Below are 19,652 nucleotides of genomic sequence, written 5' to 3' on the forward strand. Positions count from 1 at the left end.
AAAATATGTTGTCTTTTGTTCACTTTAAGGGCATTAATATAAACTTGAATCTCTTTTGGAGCTGCACTTGCTGCATGTGAGAGCTTCCAGTTTAACACAGTTTTGCACTTTAATATGTAAACCTTTCATTCTGTGCTGCGTTATATTACCACACACACTTTCTTAAAATTAAATGAACTTAAAGAATTGGTCACTTTGCTCCTCTTAAGGTAAACTCATCTTTTAGATTAATTGACTAATCTGTAAAAGCAACGTAATCAATATAGAAATAGTCGTCCGTGGCAGAGCTGTGGGCCTTGATCCAGAGATCTCAAAGCAGCCCCTTTACCACCCTCTTTAGTTTATTTCGTATTTGCATGCAAGTTCTTAATCAAATTGTTCTTCTTTAGAAGCTTTGGCAGTGGTTTAATGAGCAGCGGACCTTGTGGAGTCATCAAAAGGCCATCGCGCGATCAAATCACCATAAAACAAAGAAATAATCTAAAACTGCGAGCATTATGATGACACAGCAGTTATGCAGAGAGACCTTGTTACTCTTCAAATAAGGAATAAAAAAGAACTTAAAATCTGATCCCAGGTGACCTAATTCGCCCGTTTATGTGTCTCGATTCGCCCTTCTCTGCAGTTTCTCTTTAATTTCATCCGTTCTGTCTGATATCCCCCTCCGGCTGCCAGCCTTCTCACCGCCGTCTTTCTCTTTCTCTGTTTCCAACAAGTCAAGGTCAGGAGTCCCACTGTATCGGGGCGCTGCCCTCTCAGCACTCCTGCGCTTGATTAGCTTACCTTGCGTTTTCTTTGTCTGTCCCTCTATTCGTCTTTATGTCTCTCCCTCACTTCTCACTCAATCTTTTTCTCATTTCCTCTGTAAAATCCCATACTCCTTCCATCCTGGCAATCCTTACATGGCTCACTGTAATCCGTCTTTATGTGCTGCGGCAACACCGACTATCCTGCAACAGAGCCGCACAAATGGTCCAACATGTATGTATGAGATCATCGACTCTTCGCTCTCCCAGTGTGATTTTTTTATTTGATTTCTATCTTGATCGCCCTCTGCGGCTCTGCGTCAGCGTCAAAACTGTTGTTTCTTGCACCCAAAGGACTTCAGTGTTCTCAGGCATCTGTGCGAGTCAATTATGGAGCAATTTTGTAATGTAAGGCTCGAAAAGGTCATAAATTAGATTAATACACAGACTCCGGGGGCTACCTTTACATTCTTAGCTAATCGCCTGGTGCTAATTATGAATATGCCCTAAAAACACTTTTTTTTCCTATGAATCTGAGGTAATTATAAAGCATCGCGTTAAAATATTAAAATTAAATCAGACTTTGTCCTGGTTCACCTTCTAACTTTATGAGTGCGTTTGTCGAGCATTAGGCGTATTTATAAGGCGAAAGGAGGAAGCCGCGGTGTGAGGCGTGGAGTCGAGGTGTGAGAAACTGTTGATTTTAAAGCTTTTCATTCAAATAAACGCCTGTTGAGTCATTATCAATCATCAGCTAAGTTAACACAACAGCGATTGACTCACTAATGAAATTCTATGACAGGGAAAGGACAGATGACTGCAGATAATGACACTTCAGAAGCCGCGCAAATCCGAAGGAAAGCATTGAACTCATTGTTAAGAAGAGGAAATTACTCAAAAGAGCAAAGGAGATGTTAAAATGGCGACGTCACAGAGGGGGACGCTGTTTTGGTTTTCCGTGAATTGAGGGTCAAAAGCACACCTGCGATTATCGTTTGTCATTACGGGTGTTGCCAAACACAACCAAACGCAGATCTTCGATGTAATAGCTGCCGCTTTAACCCCCGAAACCCACCAGTGGGTGTGAAAAGCATGTTCAACATTTGCCAAAATCGCACTAATTTATCAGAGACTAAAAACACAAAGAATTACTGAATTGTGATCTTTCAGACGGAGCTCGAATGCATCAGCCGAGGCATGAATCTGGAAAATAAACCAAATCAAAATCAATTTATTCTACATATTTAAGTGTAAAAAAATGCTCTAACCAGATTCTGTAAAAAACAAAAAATTCTGTGCTTCTCAATGCAAAGCTGAAGCCAGTTTTGACTCGGCTGTGATCAACAGTCATGCAACAAAAATTCAGGGACTGCAGGAAAAAAGTACGGAAACAAATGAAAAATCTAGGTAATAAAATCAGCCACCATTTTTTCCTCAGTATTAGTAACACCTATGTTGTCCTTGTAGATTTTTTTTTCTTTTAGGTTGTAGTCTTTTAGCTCATTGGTTTGGTTTTCTGGACTTTTCTCTCTCATCAGCATCACTTTCAGCTACACCAGGCAGAGGAAGAAATCTCTAAAACCCACTGCACATTACCTGCTCAGCACCAAATGACAGACAGGCACAGTTAGCGACTTGCTGGCGAACCTAATGGAGCATTTCGCAGCTAAAGAGCCAGATGTTCTCCTCAGGAAACGACAGAACTCCAAACACTGCTAAAAGGAAAGTTGATAGTTTAACTCCAAATAAACACTAATGTCAGCCTCAAGTGTAAATAAGCAGCTGTTTGCCATATGAGCTTGTTTATGCTGCCCCCAAGTAGCCCCACAAAAAAAATCTATAATTGCAAAGAACCATTCTTAATTTAGCCGGTTTCAGCAACATAATTCACATTTTAATTGTAGTCGCATCATTTCGAATGGTTTTGGAAAACTTTTTGTTGTCGGTGCATTTTAGAAAGAAATTACACACAGTTGAATTCCGAGATGGTTTTCTCTGTGGGTGGCTGACGACCAAAAAAAAGCACATTTATGCCTGGAGGATGCTCCGGCCTCCTCAAAAAAACAAGCTTTCAAAGCAGGTGAAAGTGTGAAGCCAATAAAACAACTGGCTCAACCGGCAGAGTCACACCTGCGAAGGAACGCAGAGAGGTTTGCTCAGAAGTCTTTCCAGTTCAGTGGGAATATTTAACCTCAATTATCTGTGATGCTTCGCTCAGGGCTAATAAGTACATGTCTGAACATGTTGACGGATGTTTACTTGCGCATACGCCCACTGCTTGTGCAAATAACGCTGCGTCCTTTTCAAACCCCTCCCCCCTGTTGAATCCTTTCCATCCATCCTCCCATCCCAGGTCAGCAAAGTCTGCGGGAGAGATTGCCTTAACAATCCATCATTCATTCATGAGCAGCTTTTATGACCCCAATTACATGTTGGCTCCTTGAAAGCACTATCCAGATGTGCTCCGAGCGAGCATCTGCGCGAGTGAGTGGCACTGGCTCCGTGACAGAAAGGAGCCGAGAAAATAGCTCGGTGTGTTGAAGCGTTTCCGAGGCTTTTTGGATCGAGGCGCGAGATAGCGGGGTGGAACTGGGTTTTTAGTCCGAGTGCTGTTTTTTTTTTTTCCCCCGACGAAAACGTGTGCATGTTTGTGTGTGAGTAAGGGTATGAGTAAGTGCTGCAAGAGATTACACAAGTGGGAAAATATATAAATAGGCCAGCGCCGAGATGGAGGGAGTCAAAGTGGAGTCGTGCACGGGAGAAAATATGCCGAGTGAGGCCTAAATGAGTGTCAGTAGGTTTTCGTGGTGCGAGCCTGCGCTCCAGCCAACCTGCTCTGATTTTCCTCGGCTCATGCGGCCCATTAGAAGACCAAGGGTACATTGAAAATCAATGGCCTAGATGCGTCTCCACTCCGGCTCTCAGGGGACGCCTGGTCTGTCTCTCAGCCACTGGTGCATGTGTAACTGAGCAGTCTGGTCTGAGAGAGACAGCAAGTCTGAATGAACACCAGAACTTTTAGATGTGACTTTGACATCAGAAAACATCTCTATGCGGTTGTTGTTGCGCTTACTGGATGGATTCAAACTATCCAGCATTTGTTTGCTTTGTTTTTTTAACTCTGGGTTTGCAGATTTTTGCAGAAAAAGCTTTTTTACAGAAGAGAAAAATAACACAACCTACATTTAGATTATACTGTTTGCCTATTAAGGTGGCGCAGTGGTTAGCATCGTTGCCTCGCAGCAAGAAGGTCGCCGGTTCGCGTCCCCGGGATCTTTCTGCATGGAGTTTGCATGTTCTCCCCGTGCAGCATGGGTTCTCTCCAGGTTCTCCGGCTTCCTCCCACAAGGTCCAAAAACATGTTGAGGTTAATTGGTGATTCTAAATTGTCCGTAGGTGTGAATGTGAGTGTGCTTGGTTGTCTGTCTCTAAGTGTAGCCCTGTGATAGACTGGTGACCTGTCCAGGTGAACCTGCCTTCACCCTGAGTCGGCTGGGATAGACTCCAGCCCCCCCGCGACCCTAGTGAGGATTAAGTGGAGTATAGATAATGGATGGATGGATGGATGGATGCTTATTACAGCAGCTCCTTCTTATTATTAATTCACGTCAATAACCTTTGTACAGTATATTTCCGTTGGGGAGCATATACACTGTTTGCTCCTTTATCTCTTTTTTTAAAGTAATAACTCACAGAGTCAGTTAAATACACACTGCAAAGGTAATTTATTCTGTATTTTCCATTTCGTTAATATTCTCAAATTCACTGCCAGTAATGCAAAACAATAAGGTGCCATTATTGGTGTGACATTTTCAAGCCAGTTCCACAAACTGTGAAGCGTTTTTTTTTTTTATTCTAGATTTTCCCATTTAGCAGATTTCAATAAGACACCGTGTGTGTGTGTTTTTGGTGTTACATTTTCACGTTTCTGGTGATGTTTTAATGTTGGAGGCTGTACATTGCGGTGCTATCGAACTGTTCCCTGCAGCACACGGAGAGGTGTTAGTCTGTCCTCACTGATATAAATGGGGTGGACAAAGTCAGAGAAACACCTGCCACTATAATGCATTAGTGGCATTAGTGCGAGCTGGATGTACCCAACACCTTTCCTGCTGTTTTTTTTTTTAACCTAATGTTGCAGAATAACTCAAAAATTCACTAAAATTAGCATTTTAATGTGACTTTTTATGATTTGGGGGGAAAAAAAAAGAAGTATATCGACCCTGTAGGTTAATCTAAATATACAATATACTTAAAAAGATTAAAATTTTCACAAAGCTCTTGCTAGATTTCAAGTTAGTACAAGACTTACACACCTATCAGTTTGGGAAATGGGAAGATTAGAGGAAATCCTGACTGAGTAAATAATGGACTATTAAGGGAATAAAGGGAATTAAAGAAGAATAAAAGGCGCCTGAAACTGGTACAACTTGTTAATAAAGGTATTAAGCAGAGCCGTAACAAAAGACAAACACAACAAACTCGAAATCTTTTTTCTTTTTTTTTAGCCCACCCGCTTCCCAATTAAACTAACATCACAACATTTATGGCAAAGTGAAAGATCTGTTGCAATATGTGGCTGAAAAAAAAAAATGTAATTAGATTTTTCTGTGCACTTTGTTTGGTCACAAGCCACTCCAGGGGTCTATCCATCCACTTAAGACCCTCTCTGTCCCTTATATATAATGCAAGGCGTAGCTATGACCACTCAGTCCAGCCCCCCAACACCTCAGCCATTACTGTCAGGGCAGGAGGTGCTGGATGCTGCTGACCTTGTTTCTGCTGCTGTGATATACTGTAATTACTGTACAAGCGCTCGGGCATCCCGCTTTTGTGTTTCTAGATTGTTTTTTTTTTTTTGCTTTAATAAATCACCGAAGTACTTTGCAATGTTAGGAATGTGTTCACTGATGCCAAACATGTCACGGGCAGGGAGTGGATTAATAATGCTTTATAACAGCGAATCAGACGCTGGGAACAATGAACAGAAAAATCTAATAAACTGTAAATTAAACTGACATGAAGCGCAGTTCAAATGGTGTCAATGGTCTCGTCTGATGAGCTCGAGCGTCGCTGCAACTCAAGTCCAAAGTGTGTTCATCTAAAGGGATTTGTTTTTAACCCTCTGAACTCCAAGCAGATTCTGTCACTTCTCTAATCAATGTGGATTCATATTCAGCTGCGATATGAAGTCCTGCACCTCTACACAGTCATCCTCAAATGTATTCATATCCTGTCATTAAAGAAGGAAAAAAACAGCCGTCACTGAAATAAGCTGAAATTGACAAATAAAATCATGACGTTGCGTTTGAATTATGGTTCAACAGAAATATTAAAAAAACAAAAACAAACAAGCAAACAAGCAAACAAGCATGATGGGACCTGTAAACTAATATTTAGTTGAACAACCCTTTGAGCCAATCACTGCCATCAGGTGTTTTCTGTAACTCTCAGTCAGACTTCTTCACCTGATTTGTCCTGGACAGTTTTTTTTTTTTTTTTTTAAAAATGATTCCTTTCAACCACAATTCAAAATCAACATCTTATTTCACTAAAGTATAATTTAGCAAATTTTTATTTATTGTTGCTTTTTTCAGTTTATAGTTATTTGAGTGACTATTGTGAGTTTTGCCTTTTCTTTAATGGGAGGGTATAAATACTATTGAGGATGACTGCAGAAACAACAAGACCACAAGTAGAGAGAACTCACAGATGCGTCCTGTGCAGTATGACAGCACGGATGCCATAAATCACATAAAAAGAAAAAAATCATTTTTTCGATTATTTGTTTTACAAAAAAAAAAAAATCTGCATAGAAAGCTGTTAGTGATGCTGGACAAAGGTGACCCTGCATTCTGTAAATGTTTTACTGATTACATTTTCAATACGTTTATGAACTAGTCTCCTATCTGCTCTGTGTACGAGTAAACACAGCCTTTTGCAAGGGAATTACTTGGTACAGTTTACTTTTGGCATCTTTTTTTAGAATAAAGTGATTTAGAAGAAATATCACAATTTTAAGCTTAGACTGGTTTAAGTACGCCTTCACCCTGAGTCAGCTGGGATAGACTCCAGCTCCCCATAGTAAGGATTAAGCGGTGTATAGATGATGGATGGATTGATGGATGGATGGTTTAAGTACCAAGCTGGAATGTCAAGTCAAAGATGAGTACTTCAAGGACCATCTGAAAATTAAAAATGAGAGAATCGCTGGGAGCATTTTTACAGTTTCTGGCTCTGATGAATCACTTTGATGATACTTTTAAAGACGACATGCCTCAGACCTGCCAGTGGATCTGGGGTTCACAGGGTTAATTATTTGGTTTATCTTGCATCAGAAAATAGTTTAAAACAACAAGAAACTGTCCAAAAACTCCCAAGGACAATGGAAAGTGGCACCTATTAACATCTGAGAAGCTTCAAGGAGAGAATCTTTTCTACTTAATAGGTGTTGCAGCGCTGACTCCTCAAGTGCTGTGACACGTGAAACTTTGGAAAGATTTTTGTATTTAAAAGATTAAAAGCAGCAATATTGTCTGTCAGCTCCAAATTAAACAAACTTGTACTTCTTATTGACTGTAACTGAGGTGAAACATCATCATTAATTCAGTTACTGGATCATAAATGTGAATTTGTTGGTAACACAAGTGCAGACAGTTTCCAACATATTGTGCTTTAACTCTGTATTTCAGTTTTCTGTTCGTATTTCTTGGTCTTCTTTTCTTTTGGCTGCGGGGCGTTTGAAATCCTGAGGTGTGGGAGCAGCAGGACAAAGTGTTTGCTTCCACTCAACAACATATATATCAGAGGTTCATTTTTTATTTTTTTTTTCTGGGTTCCAAGCTAGAATCGGGGCTGCACAGAGGAGCATAAGGCTGTAGCTGAAGCTGACAACAGGAGCCGCGAGGTTTAATGTGAAGGGGAGATGCCCAGATGCCAGTCTGTTCCCTGTGTCATTAATTTTAAGGACTCCTGCAGGATTACTGCTGATTCCAGGCAAAACCGAGCGCTCACTGGCAGCGCTCTCCCTCTGTGCCTACTGAGTAAGAAATATGCCAGAACATCACGGAGACTTTTTCATTGAAATCCAGCTCGCTTATGGCTGGCACACTCCAAATGAAAGTCAGACTTGAGTAATCTGTTTAAACTGAGGCAGAGTCAAGTTTTCAATAAAGACTCGTCCACCCGGCCTTCAACTGAAACGGCCTGTATGTCGAACACTGTGTGTGTGGTAAGGAAAGTCTAAATCTGTTAGGTGACACTGTGCAGGAACTGTTTGCCTCTTGATGTGACTGCCAGCAGCATCAGTCCTCCACGCTGCTTTTCAGGCGATTGTTTGGTATTCAAGCCGCGAAGCGAGCACGACAACAAGTTTTTCTCCACGCAGTTGCACGAATCTGTGATTTATGACACCGTAAATGGATTATTCTCATCTTACGTCGTTTCATTTCAGTCAAACTTTGAATTAAATCAATAGCGCATCACTGAAGGTAGCAGATTTCGTTTCGTCCAACAGCCAATTTAATCACTTTATAAAAACTCTTCTCTTCTCATAGAGCAGGATAAAGACGACACTTCTCCTAAATACGACGGCGTTAATTGAATATTACTCAATTCTGGTCTTGCAAATACAACACTCGTCTTCCCGACAACCGCCGGCGGATGGGAGTTCATGCAGTTGTCATGGCGATGAGCTCAGCTGCCATCATCCCCTCTACATGTATGACCACCTGTCATCGCATGACCGAAGTTCCACTCAAAGGTCAACGTGTGACCTTTGAGTGTGAACCATCTCCACGGAAACTGAGCGAACTCCATCTGTTCATGAATACGGCACGATTTGAGGTCCAGAGTGAGATTTTTCGAGCTCTGAAATGCTCCGAAGATGCAGAATGCTTCACCATTAGACCCAATTAAAGGGACATCCCAGAGAGTCACGGTTGTATTCCCGCAGGACAAGCTGTGAGGATTGAAGCAGCAGAGGCCGTGATGTTCAGATTGTCTGCATGTAACACGGTGGAGCCTACATTTCCCACAATGCAGCTGAGTATATTATATTTGGGAGAGCCTTCCGACTACTTGTAATAAATCCTGAGATTATATTATTCTGTGTTTATTGACGCAGATTTGGCAGAACACATGCCACGATTGTTGTAGTTTGTTTCACTGAGTCATCGCTCCTGAATACCTACAACCTCGTAGCCAAATTGTAAAAAAAAATAAAATAAAATAAATTACTAATTGAATTTAAATCCATCCTTTGCTAAAGCAGCTAACAAAAGGAAGGAAGCGCTGTATCAGAAATAGCCCCTTTATGTTCAAATGAAGTGAGAATTAGACTTTAGAGGCGGAGCAGCTCGTTGTCTGCTCTGCCGGGCGTCTCTAACTGTTTATTAACGCAGTGATTAGCAGCACAAAGACAGAGAGAGGACTCCACGACCGTCTGATAATCATCTGACGGTATAGCCTGATTCCATATTGTCTGCACATTTCACACGGTGCGCAGCCGCGACGCTTAATCTCCGTGGGTGGCGTTATTTATACATTCAGGTGGCGGCGGGGAGATGCATTAATCAATAGCATTTAATTTTTACTGCCGTTCCCCCCCCCGGACGCATTTCAGGAATTTAGACCCCAGAAAAGGCAGTATTTCTTCAGAAGGGCATGACTAGGACAAACAGGATTTTAATATTAATGAACATTACCGCGCTGCGATGGAGGCTGGCAGACAAAAGTGTCATAAGAGAGGATTAATAATGATTTTCTGTGCAAACATCTCAAGGTGTGTGTGTGTGCGAGAGTTTCCTGTGAATCATGCGGCGCGATGAATGCTGAAAGATACAAGGAGTCTGATTGTCTCTTATCAGTCACTTTACAGCTTTGAGCTTGACTAACCAGAGACGTTTCTGAAAATACAGCAGTGCATGTTTAATAATTAGTTTTTCTTTTTTTGTTTTTTTTAGAAGTTCAGATAAAATGAGAAAAAAAAAGCCGATATCCCTGGAGTATAAAATAAATAAATCACTAACAAGATTTAGCGTATTTAACACAGAGGAGATAATATGACTCACCTTCATAATTAAGGAACCTGCCTGGTGGGGCTCGTTACATGTTGTTCATCGAGGAATTCTGCTCGGTAAAAAGCTGTTTCTCTTAATTGAACTAATTTAAAATACAGATGGCTGACAAATCAAAAACAGAACAGAATAAATGAGTGCAGAATCATAACAAATACAGATGCTTCCATACAAAGCACCAGAGATCTTTACTTATACCAAACACGCTACAAGTTAAAGGAACGAATGAGGGAAAGTTTTGTCCTGTAGAGAACTGGAGCTCATCAGGTAGCGCTGATCAACATTAAGGTACTTTTATGTCACTGATTTGTGACCAATACAGTCGTGACTCGATAATCCGATGCTAAATGTAAAAGCTTCTTTTATGTCGGATTGTCAAGTCGGAGGTGGAGATACAAGGAGGGCTTGATGCTGGAAGGCTCATTTGTTGTTAATATTTATTGTTCATAGTTGTTATAATAACTAGTAGGGCTGGTCCCAATAGCACTTTCTGGTCTCTGGATATTCAGGCCCAATTAATGATGAATATCCAAATATTTGGCGCAGTCGGGGGACACTTCCACCCCGGGGGAGCGCTCCGACGGGGTGGAAGTGGCCGGAACACACAGGCAGTACTTGGCTGCTGATGCTAGTTTAGTTAGCGGTTACAGTTTGGTTTCCACGATCGGTGTATTTTAGTTCTTGCACAGAGGATATGTAAGAGATTTATGAATTTTGCTGCAGATGCATGTGAAAAATCAGAGTGAAAATCAAAAATTATTCAAGATTCAAGTCGTCTTTTAATTTCGAGTCTCTGCAGGAAACATGCACGAAGCCAAAATAAAACAATTCATTCATACAGTCACCATTTATCTCCACAACAATAAGTGTTTTATTACATCCGTACACCACCGAGTTTCTGATACTTCGTCTGTCTGTATTCATTCTAGCGTGACCAGCTCAAAAAGCCGGACTATGAGCAGATGTGTTTGTCGAACATCTGCACAGACATGTTGTTGCTGCGATTCTCAGCGTAATTAGGTGGGAATCAGAGGATGCGAAATACACTGAAACTTGCCATCAGACACACAATTGTCGAGAGCGACACACACTTGCGACACATGACGCACGCCAAATACACTCGCACTCCTTCGTCAGCCTACGATGACATGCAGCAGTTTGTCAGGACACACGTCAACAACCCGGCAGAGCGAAACCGATCGGTCGAGTGTAGTTGATTCATCAGTCATGACTAATTTAATTGGCGTCTATTGCTGCTATGGATAATCAATTAATTAAAATGCTTTTCAAGGGGAGAAAAAAACGAAACTTTTCTGCTTTTAGCTTCTCCATCTGCTGCTTGTATGAATGGAGTTTTTGTGGTCAGACATGATTAAAAAAAAAAAAAAAAGTGTATATAAGACTTTCAGTTCTTGAAAATTGATTTTAAAAACGCTTGGTCGGAGTCGAACGCCTGCTTTCTAACCTGACACCTCCTCTTTGGTCCATGTGACGTGCGATCAACTGACACAAACGCTGCAATTATTTGTAAATGCAGCACTTGCGGTTACCCACACGTGCTTTTAAAGAATCTCACTTAACCAGTTCCACCTTGGAGATGCCTGCAGCCGGATCCAGATGACACCTGTTACACAAAACAACTGGTGCCTTTTCTCGAATGGTTGCCAAGCGGCGCATTCATTGAAGAGGCTGCCTGGTGTTTGCTGCGACGAGAACGGATCTCGCGGTTCATTTGTGCCGCATCAAATTTGGCAGAAGCTGCAGCTGAGAATTTTTAGAACAGGTTCAATAACATCAGTGTCACTCAGACATTGTTTTTTTTTAAAACTCTGTAATTTACAATTTTGATTATGTGGAACAGAGTTGTTCAAATCTCACTCTGGTCTAATATAGAGAGTTATTACATTTCAAAATAAGTGTCTCTTATCCGTGGAGCACGCAGTTGATGATTTTGGCAGTTCAGCAGCTGTTACTGAGTACATCTGAGGATGCTTTTTCAGGTGCAAAATTAAAACAAAACAAAAAAAAAAAATAGCCAAAGGCCCTGTGTCGTACCCGCTGAGATGCTTCTGTGCGCTCACAGTTGAATATTGCTGCCTGGATCGCAAGAAAACTCAGAGCAGCACTCCTAAAACACATCCTTCCAACGACATAACAGGATTGCAGCAAGGACAAACGACTCTAAACAGCCGCCGACTCCATCAGAGACATCAGTCAAAAGTGGCACACAAGTGGATTACATAAAATCACAAGAGGACGCGGTCAGTAAATGTTAACCAGATACAGATAACAGAGGGGAGAGGAAAAAAAGGGAAACGGCTCTTTTTTGTGAGCATCAAACATCGAAATCAGTGACAACCCCATGTGGAGTCACAGCTTGGCGTTGCCGTTTCCCAGACTGCTGTGCCAAACGTTATATAGCAGCCACACATCTGAGACACACTGACGCTTCATTGTCTACGCGAGACACATCCTCGCGTGTTATTCCGAGAGCTTTTAATCTGCAGACGCTACGTTTTGGTTGGATGTTTCAATTCGAAGCCTCCTCTGTTAGCTGTAACAAATAAACTTCAGATCACAGTTTATCCTAACACTGAATGACACTGACATTGTCCTCCGAGATGACTGGAAACTATTCCACTGGTGTCGCGTGTGTGTTTTATGAGCTTGATCAGAGGGTTTTAGACAGAAGACAGATGGGCTCATCCTGCAACAACAGCAGGAATCTTCCCACGAGGGGCATCATGCTACAGGCTCGAGGGAGGGTCAGAAAAGCTGGCAGATCGATACACATTAGCTGCTTCTCGAGCGCCGAACATGGATTAGCTGACATCATGGAGCCTTGAGGGTTGCAGACTCGCGGTGAGTGTTTGTCAGCGAGAATTAGTTCCTCCGCCGATGAGTCAAGGAAGCGTCGCCATTATCCGCGATTATTCTAATGCAAGTTTTACGAGGTGGAGTGAAGGTGGGTTCGTTTGTAAGCATCAGTATTGCTTTAACAAGAATAAACATGACATGATCTAAAGCATTGACATGTATTAAAAAAACATTCAACACCCATCTATTTTAGATGTGTTCAGTATGGAGACAAGAGGGGATTAGCTTAGCTTAGCATAAAGTCAGAAACATAACGCAGGAATATACAGCTAGCCCGGCAATCTCCAAAGCTACAAAAATAAGCTTTAGTGCTTTTGAAGATCGTAAAGTACATATGCTGTTTCTTTAATTCGTACACAAATACCAATGTGAAAAAACAATAGTGCCTCAGGATATCCCTGCGAAAGGACTGGTGGTTTCATTTTATGGACGAGGTGCGATCAAAAAGTTCGAACTGCACGGGATTTAATTTAGCCGCTTCAAAGTAGTTATGTTGTCAGAACGTTCCCGGCGCTCCTGCCACGCCTGGAACGCTCTCCAGACGTCACGTTCTGTAAATGCGTCAAAAACAATCTACCATAAGTGCTGGATCTGTCAAAACAGTGACCCGTCCGCATGAAGGAGTCGCAAGGAGCCAAAGTTGGCGTCGATTATGTTCTCGTTGCCAAAGCAACAGCACATTTGGAGCAGCCGCATTGCAGCACAGTTCAGGTCATTGCCACCGATTGCCACTGAGAGTCTAACCAGAGGGGTGAATTCACAATGCACAACCCCATGAAGGCTGCTATGGGTGCCCTCCTGACCCGTAGAGTCTCAGAGACTGAGGGCTCTTCCACTGTGAACACTGCTGGTAGCGCAGACCCAACTATTGTCACCAGCGACGATCCTCCTGATGAATCATCTCATTGCTGCTTCTGCCAGTCCATGAGGAAATTACACCAGCGAGTGGTCACGAAGACAAAAAACATACAATATATGAAGAGTTCATTTGCAAAAACAGAAGATAAGTCCATCTTCACCAACCTTCAGAAAACCCTAGACAATATCAAACTTAAGTTATCTCTATTTGTTGTCATGTGAATCCACTCAACTTCAGTTTGATTGATATTATCTCCGTTTTTGTAAATGAACTCTTCATGTGCAGATCCATGTGATGAGTTCTTGGTACAGAGCAAAAATATGTAATCATTTGAGAAACTATCGTCCCCATGTGTGGAGGCTTCCAGGAATATCTGTTAAATTACTACCTGAGGGCGGAAAAAATTACTTTGTGTGAAATAATTAAACAAACAAGACTTTCGCTATTTAACCATCTTTGGTAATTAGTTGAACTTTGGATAAAGCTGTGCTAACTTAATCTATTATTGTTGCTCAAACAGGATTTCAGTATCACTCTTTTCATTCTCTTCCACTCTTAACTTTCACAAAAATGATAACAAACCCACTTTACAAAGCATCCTATTACATTTATATATATATATATTTGTAACATCTGTACAACCTCCTATGCGCCGTCAGGATGCTTGATGACACAGATCCAACGCCTCTGACAGCCTAATTTAATAAGTCTTTTATTTAAAGCTGCTTTTTGGCAGGTATCTGTTTACGGAGGCGCCGATGAAAGAAAGAGGAGGATTCAGAGAGATTGGACTCTCACGAGAGCCCTGATGTCTGTTTATTCTGGAAGCGGCAGGCGGACCGAACGGAGGACTTGGCAGCACAATAAACAATGTAGAGCTGCTGAAGGAGTAGCTGAACACACCGGAGTAAAACAATCAGCTGAACGCGACAGACAGGCCGCAAAACAAACAGCTCGTGTTATCTTAATGGGCGGAAGGTCCTGAGACGAAGCAGTTCTGCACATACACGTTAGATAAGAGCGAGGGAACGCCGTCGACTGGACTGATCTCCGGTTACCTGCCTTTGATGTTTCCCTCGGTGCAGGGAGGGATCAACACTTCACACAGTTCCTGCCAGTTTTTAAGGTTTTTTGGAAACATTTGTGACCTAATTTACCAGCCGTGTTGCACTGACGTTTATAGTGGAGAAAGTTAAATTTGCATTTCCATTATTTCTTTCTTGGGCTGCAAGGTGGAGCGGTGGTTAGCAGTGTTGCCTCGCAGATAGAAGGTCGCTGGTTCATGTCCTGGTGAGGACACCCGGGATCTTTCTACGTGGAGTCTCCATGTTCTCTGTGGGTTCTCCCCAGGTTATACGGCTTCCTCCCACAAAACATGCTGAGGTTAATTGGTGATTCTAAATTGTCCGTAGGTGTGAATGTGAGTGTGCTTGGTTGTCTGTCTCTAAGTGTAGCCCTGTGATAGACTGGTGACCTGTCCAGGTGAACCTGCCTTTGCCCTCGTCCCCCCGCGACCCGAGTGAGGATTAAGCGGTGTATAGATAATGGATGGATGCATTATTTAGATATAGATGTAGATGTAGAAGAGCGGGAAGTTGTGTAAAATGGCTTTTAAAAATTGCACAATGGAGTTTTATTATAATATCATTTAGTATTCTGCAACACTCTTTTTTAGTACATTCACTGGAAAAGCCTAATTATCCCAATAGAAGAGCGTATATACAACAATCACTGAAAAAAATAGATGTAATTTAAGCTAATTTTCTGCCTTTTCTCCCTACAAATGCATAAAAATGCTTTAATTTTATTACAATTCTACGGAAATATTGCTTTTCGTCCATTCTTTAACAACAATTATGACATTTAAACAGTTTTAAAAGTGGCTCACAAGCATCACTAGAGCGTCGTTTTTATCCTCACTTCATCTATGTTGTGTCCTGCAAGTGATTTAAAAACATTCCACAGATCTACAGCTTTCTGTAAAGTGCCGGGAAAAAAAAAATACAGCAACGTGCCAACAAAGGCAGAGAAGAAGAAGAAGAACTGCTGGTTGTTGAAAAAGGGATGTAAACAGCGCAGGTTTCAAAATGTTCTCAGTTATATAAGGAACAAAGTGCATTCGGCGTGTTTGACCTCAAGGATGCACTCGTTGTGTTGTGGAGAGAAATGCCGAACGCAGAAACTTTGCTTAGAATAAAACTCAGAGGCACTTTAGTTGTCATTACGGCCTCATACTGATGCTTAAGAAGAGATGTGTAGCGAGCGTGACACTTCACAGCTGAATAATAACAGCCGAGTAATAAACGCTGTCAGAAAACAACACCGTTATTATGTCAGTTCTGTCAAACACATATTTGGGATTTCTTGATGGCAATAATTTCGCTCCATATGCACCGATGCGGCCAGCGTTTGCTCATATCCACACACTCGAGATGTTCTGGTGCACAAATGAGAGAAATATTTTAACTTACATGCTATCGTTTGTTGTCTCTACCTTCAGATGCGTGGGCAAATACATCCCTTTGCTGTTTTGCAATGGTCGGCACGAGTTCTAATGATAGTACCTGAATAAAAGACATTACTCTGCATAGCTGTAGCCTATATAGACCTGGTGCACTGGCAAAAGTGCTGGCTAAGCAGCTCTGGAAATGACTTCTTTTACAGCGTCTTCATCCTACTGGGGCCGGCAGTATTTCATATAGTAAATTTCAGTTCACGCGGCGAGGATCTCTCGTGGTCTTCTTGCTATTTTTCTTTTCTGACCCACATGTCTGGCACCGGGACAAAAAAAAACGCTGTCAGAAAAAATGTAGGGGAGCAACTCCAGCCCAGATTACAAAGACTAGAACTTTTTTTTTTTACAACTCTGTAACTGATCACAGCAGATGCAGAGGTGAAGGCGACGGTGTGAAGCTGAGCTGCAGCTGTCTGAGCCGGTTCACTGATGCCGGCGGGTGTTTGTGAGTCTGAGGAGCCCCTATAGGCGCTTTACGGGGACTGTCACATGCACTTCCAGCTCTCACTTTGTTACCTCGCCCTTTATTCACTTAATCATCCTCATTTTCTGTGGATGTTAAGGCTTAATCTGCTTCTGCTAAACATAAAAGGGACAGTGGGTGTGCTTTATGTGTGAAACCCAGGAGCGGGAATTAGTCAAAGAGAGACAGAGGAGGAGGAGGAGGGGAAAAAAATGGTAGTGGCCTTTAGTTTGACATTTTTGACCACAGCAACACAAAGGAGCAAACACGTTTTGCTTTGAGGCCAAATTCTGACAGCACAACACAAATGAGGGTAAATGTGTCGGCTTTTTTTGGCCCGTGTCTCGTTCACGTACTGTAGCTGCCTGCAGGTGTGTTCGTGCTGCGTCAGCGAAATGAGAGATGACTTGGACCTAACTTTTAAAACGAATGCTTTTGGTGTTTTTTGGTCATGCTTTTGGCCAATTCTGACTAATTATATTCACACTTTCACTCCCTAATTTAAATACTAAAATGTGGAAAGAATTTGGAAAAACATTCTGTTATTATCTGTAGATGCAGCGTAACCATGAGTACACAAACTGTATATTTAAAGGGAAAATGACAACGTATTTCTGTAGCTGACTCATAGTGATAGAGAGGATTTAAATATGTCTTCTGTGCACTTTAGCAAAGTTATAACGCTCTAAATCATAAAGGCAGAAAAAGTGAAAGCTGAATTTCTTAGATTATTTATTTATCAAGATTTTTTTTTTTTAAAATTCGAAGTGCCCACGGGTGCTACCAATACCAGAAAAAATGCATCTACACACAATAGATATTTTACTATCTACCTCTGTAACAATCCTAAACCTTGCTATCCGACAGGTTTTTAGGAAAAACGAACCCATTAAAAATAGCCTTAACATACCGACAGCCTTGGATTCTGACTCTGACATGACATTTAATGTCACAAATCAGGATAACGGCGTATTATCTGACTGAACAATCCCACAGATTGGCTACGTTCAGACTGCAGGACTTGATGCTCAATTAGAATTTTTTTTTTTGTGAAATCCGATTTTTTTGTGAGTTCGTTCACATTTCCAATTAAATGCGACTTGTATGTGATCTGCTGTGTGAACTTCATACGACCCAAAAGTGTCCCGCATGAGCAGAAGAGGACACGATGACGTCACACAGTGAGCGTGCTCAGTGGAGATGGTGGAAACAGAACTGTGACCACCAACTAAACTGGCATCAGCAGCCAAGTACTGTCTGTGCGTTCCGGCCACTTCCACCTTGTTGAAGCGCTGGAAGTGTCCCCCGACCGCGCCGAATATTCTGATATTTATCATTAATTGGGCCTGAATATCCAGAGACCAGAAAGTGCTATTTGGACCAGCCCTACTAGTTATTATAACAACTATGAACAATAATTAACAACAAATGAGCCTTCCAGCATCAAGCCCTCCTTGTATCTCGACCTCCGTCTTGACAATCCGACAGCCTTGCTATCCGACATAAAAGAAGGTTCTACATTTAGTGTTGGATCATCGAGTCACGACTGTTTTTCCAGCTTAGATTTAGTCAAGTTTCCAAACAGCAAGTTCAAGGACTATCGAAAAGTTAACAATTTAATTATTCTCTTCACTTTTACTGCTTCTGACTCTAATAAATTTTGGATTGTTTTAAAAGATAACCTGTCTTTCAAAACTGATGAACAGTTTTCAGGTTCAGAGGGTTACAGAAAAACAAACATCCGATGTAAATAAAAAACAAACAAACACAAAAGGTTGTAAAAACACTATTTGTGCATTTGTAGCTGAAGTATCTTTGCGGGTCGGTGCTGTGCAAACATTTCAGGGTGAAATAAAAACTAAAATGTCTGACTCCATTTGATCAGTTCGTGTGCATCGGGTGAGGAGGATCCGCTCACCTCCACCCACCTCCTTCATAAATGAATGATTTATCTGCAACTGCACACAGCTGGAACCTGTGAGAGTCTCTGTTAATTGCTTTGGCTAATGGGCTAATGGTGCGCTGAGGAGTTGGTCATGTTTGATTGGATTTTTTCACTCTGAGTGCAGCTCAGCTCCTGTTTACAGAGAAACTGAGGTGTTTTGGTTTAAATAGGTTTATTAGCTAATATTCAGAATTGTCTAAAGTCAGAGGAAAATGTCAAACTTTTAAAAAGAGGTCTGCTTTGGTATTTTTTAATTCAGAAGTTGGGCGACCGTCGACGTGTTTATGTTTGCGCCACACATGCGGCAGACGTGTGGATTCAGTTGGACTCGGTGGGAATTTTCTGTCCGACGCACTTTTTGTTAAGTCGCCAAAGCTCTGTGCGCGGCGACAAAAGCACCTAGTGTTGAAGACAATGAGGGAAGCGGAGAGGGAATGTTGTCCTCTCAGGATAGGAATGCGTCCCCTTGCCCAGGTCACAATACTCAATTCAGGCTGGGCCCCCCCGACTAAAAAACATGCCACTCCGGAATACCAGGTGACGCTTTGTGCGAGCCATTCATTATATCACTGTCACATGTCTGTCTTTGGGCTTATTGAAGACGGCCGGGCGCGGGCCAGGGGTTGTGGACGAGGCCCCTCTGTTTGCATGAATCACACCCACTCGTAGTCATCTGCAGAGCGGCTTAGTTCATGATAATTGCATTTAATCACAGTTATTACGGCCCAATGTGCTCCGTAGTGACTCACGTTGCGACAGAAAAGCGTTAACTCTTCGGCAAAGACATTAAATTACATATCATCCATGTGTTGCTCACGTCTGCGTGATGTTTTTCACCCGCAGGTTCGGCCTACTACGACAATGTGCGGCCGCTGGCTTACCCCGACTCAGACGCTGTGCTCATCTGCTTCGACATCAGCCGTCCGGAGACGCTGGACAGCGTGCTGAAGAAGGTCAGTGTCACCAGAACACCAGTGTGAAGGCTTAGTCTTCAGAGTTTTCTTTTCCTGACATGGCTGAGACATTTTTTAAGGTATCTTTTGGGGAAATGGGGCAGCCCAGTCTGTCCTAATGCAGTACTAACAGTCAGTATGTAGGTTGAGTTGAAGAGTCACGAAACAGATTCCTGAATAAAATCAGTGCAAAGAAGAATCACTTGGTGCAAAAGGG

The 19,652-nt window shown here is 42.0% G+C and overlaps 1 protein-coding gene across 1 annotated transcript in view; it reads left to right on the forward strand.

The window, feature by feature from the left end:
- Positions 1-19,652, forward strand: part of LOC103364924 (rho-related GTP-binding protein RhoN-like) — a 43,289-nt gene that overhangs the window by 7,413 nt on the left and 16,224 nt on the right. The window contains exon 3 of the mRNA XM_008292222.1: positions 19,326-19,435. Within this exon, the coding sequence (XP_008290444.1) occupies positions 19,326-19,435 (110 nt within the window). The remainder of the gene's footprint in view (positions 1-19,325; positions 19,436-19,652) is intronic.

Source organism: Stegastes partitus, unplaced genomic scaffold, assembly GCF_000690725.1.
Source record: "Stegastes partitus isolate 25-593 unplaced genomic scaffold, Stegastes_partitus-1.0.2 Scaffold795, whole genome shotgun sequence".
NCBI lineage: Eukaryota > Metazoa > Chordata > Actinopteri > Pomacentridae > Stegastes > Stegastes partitus.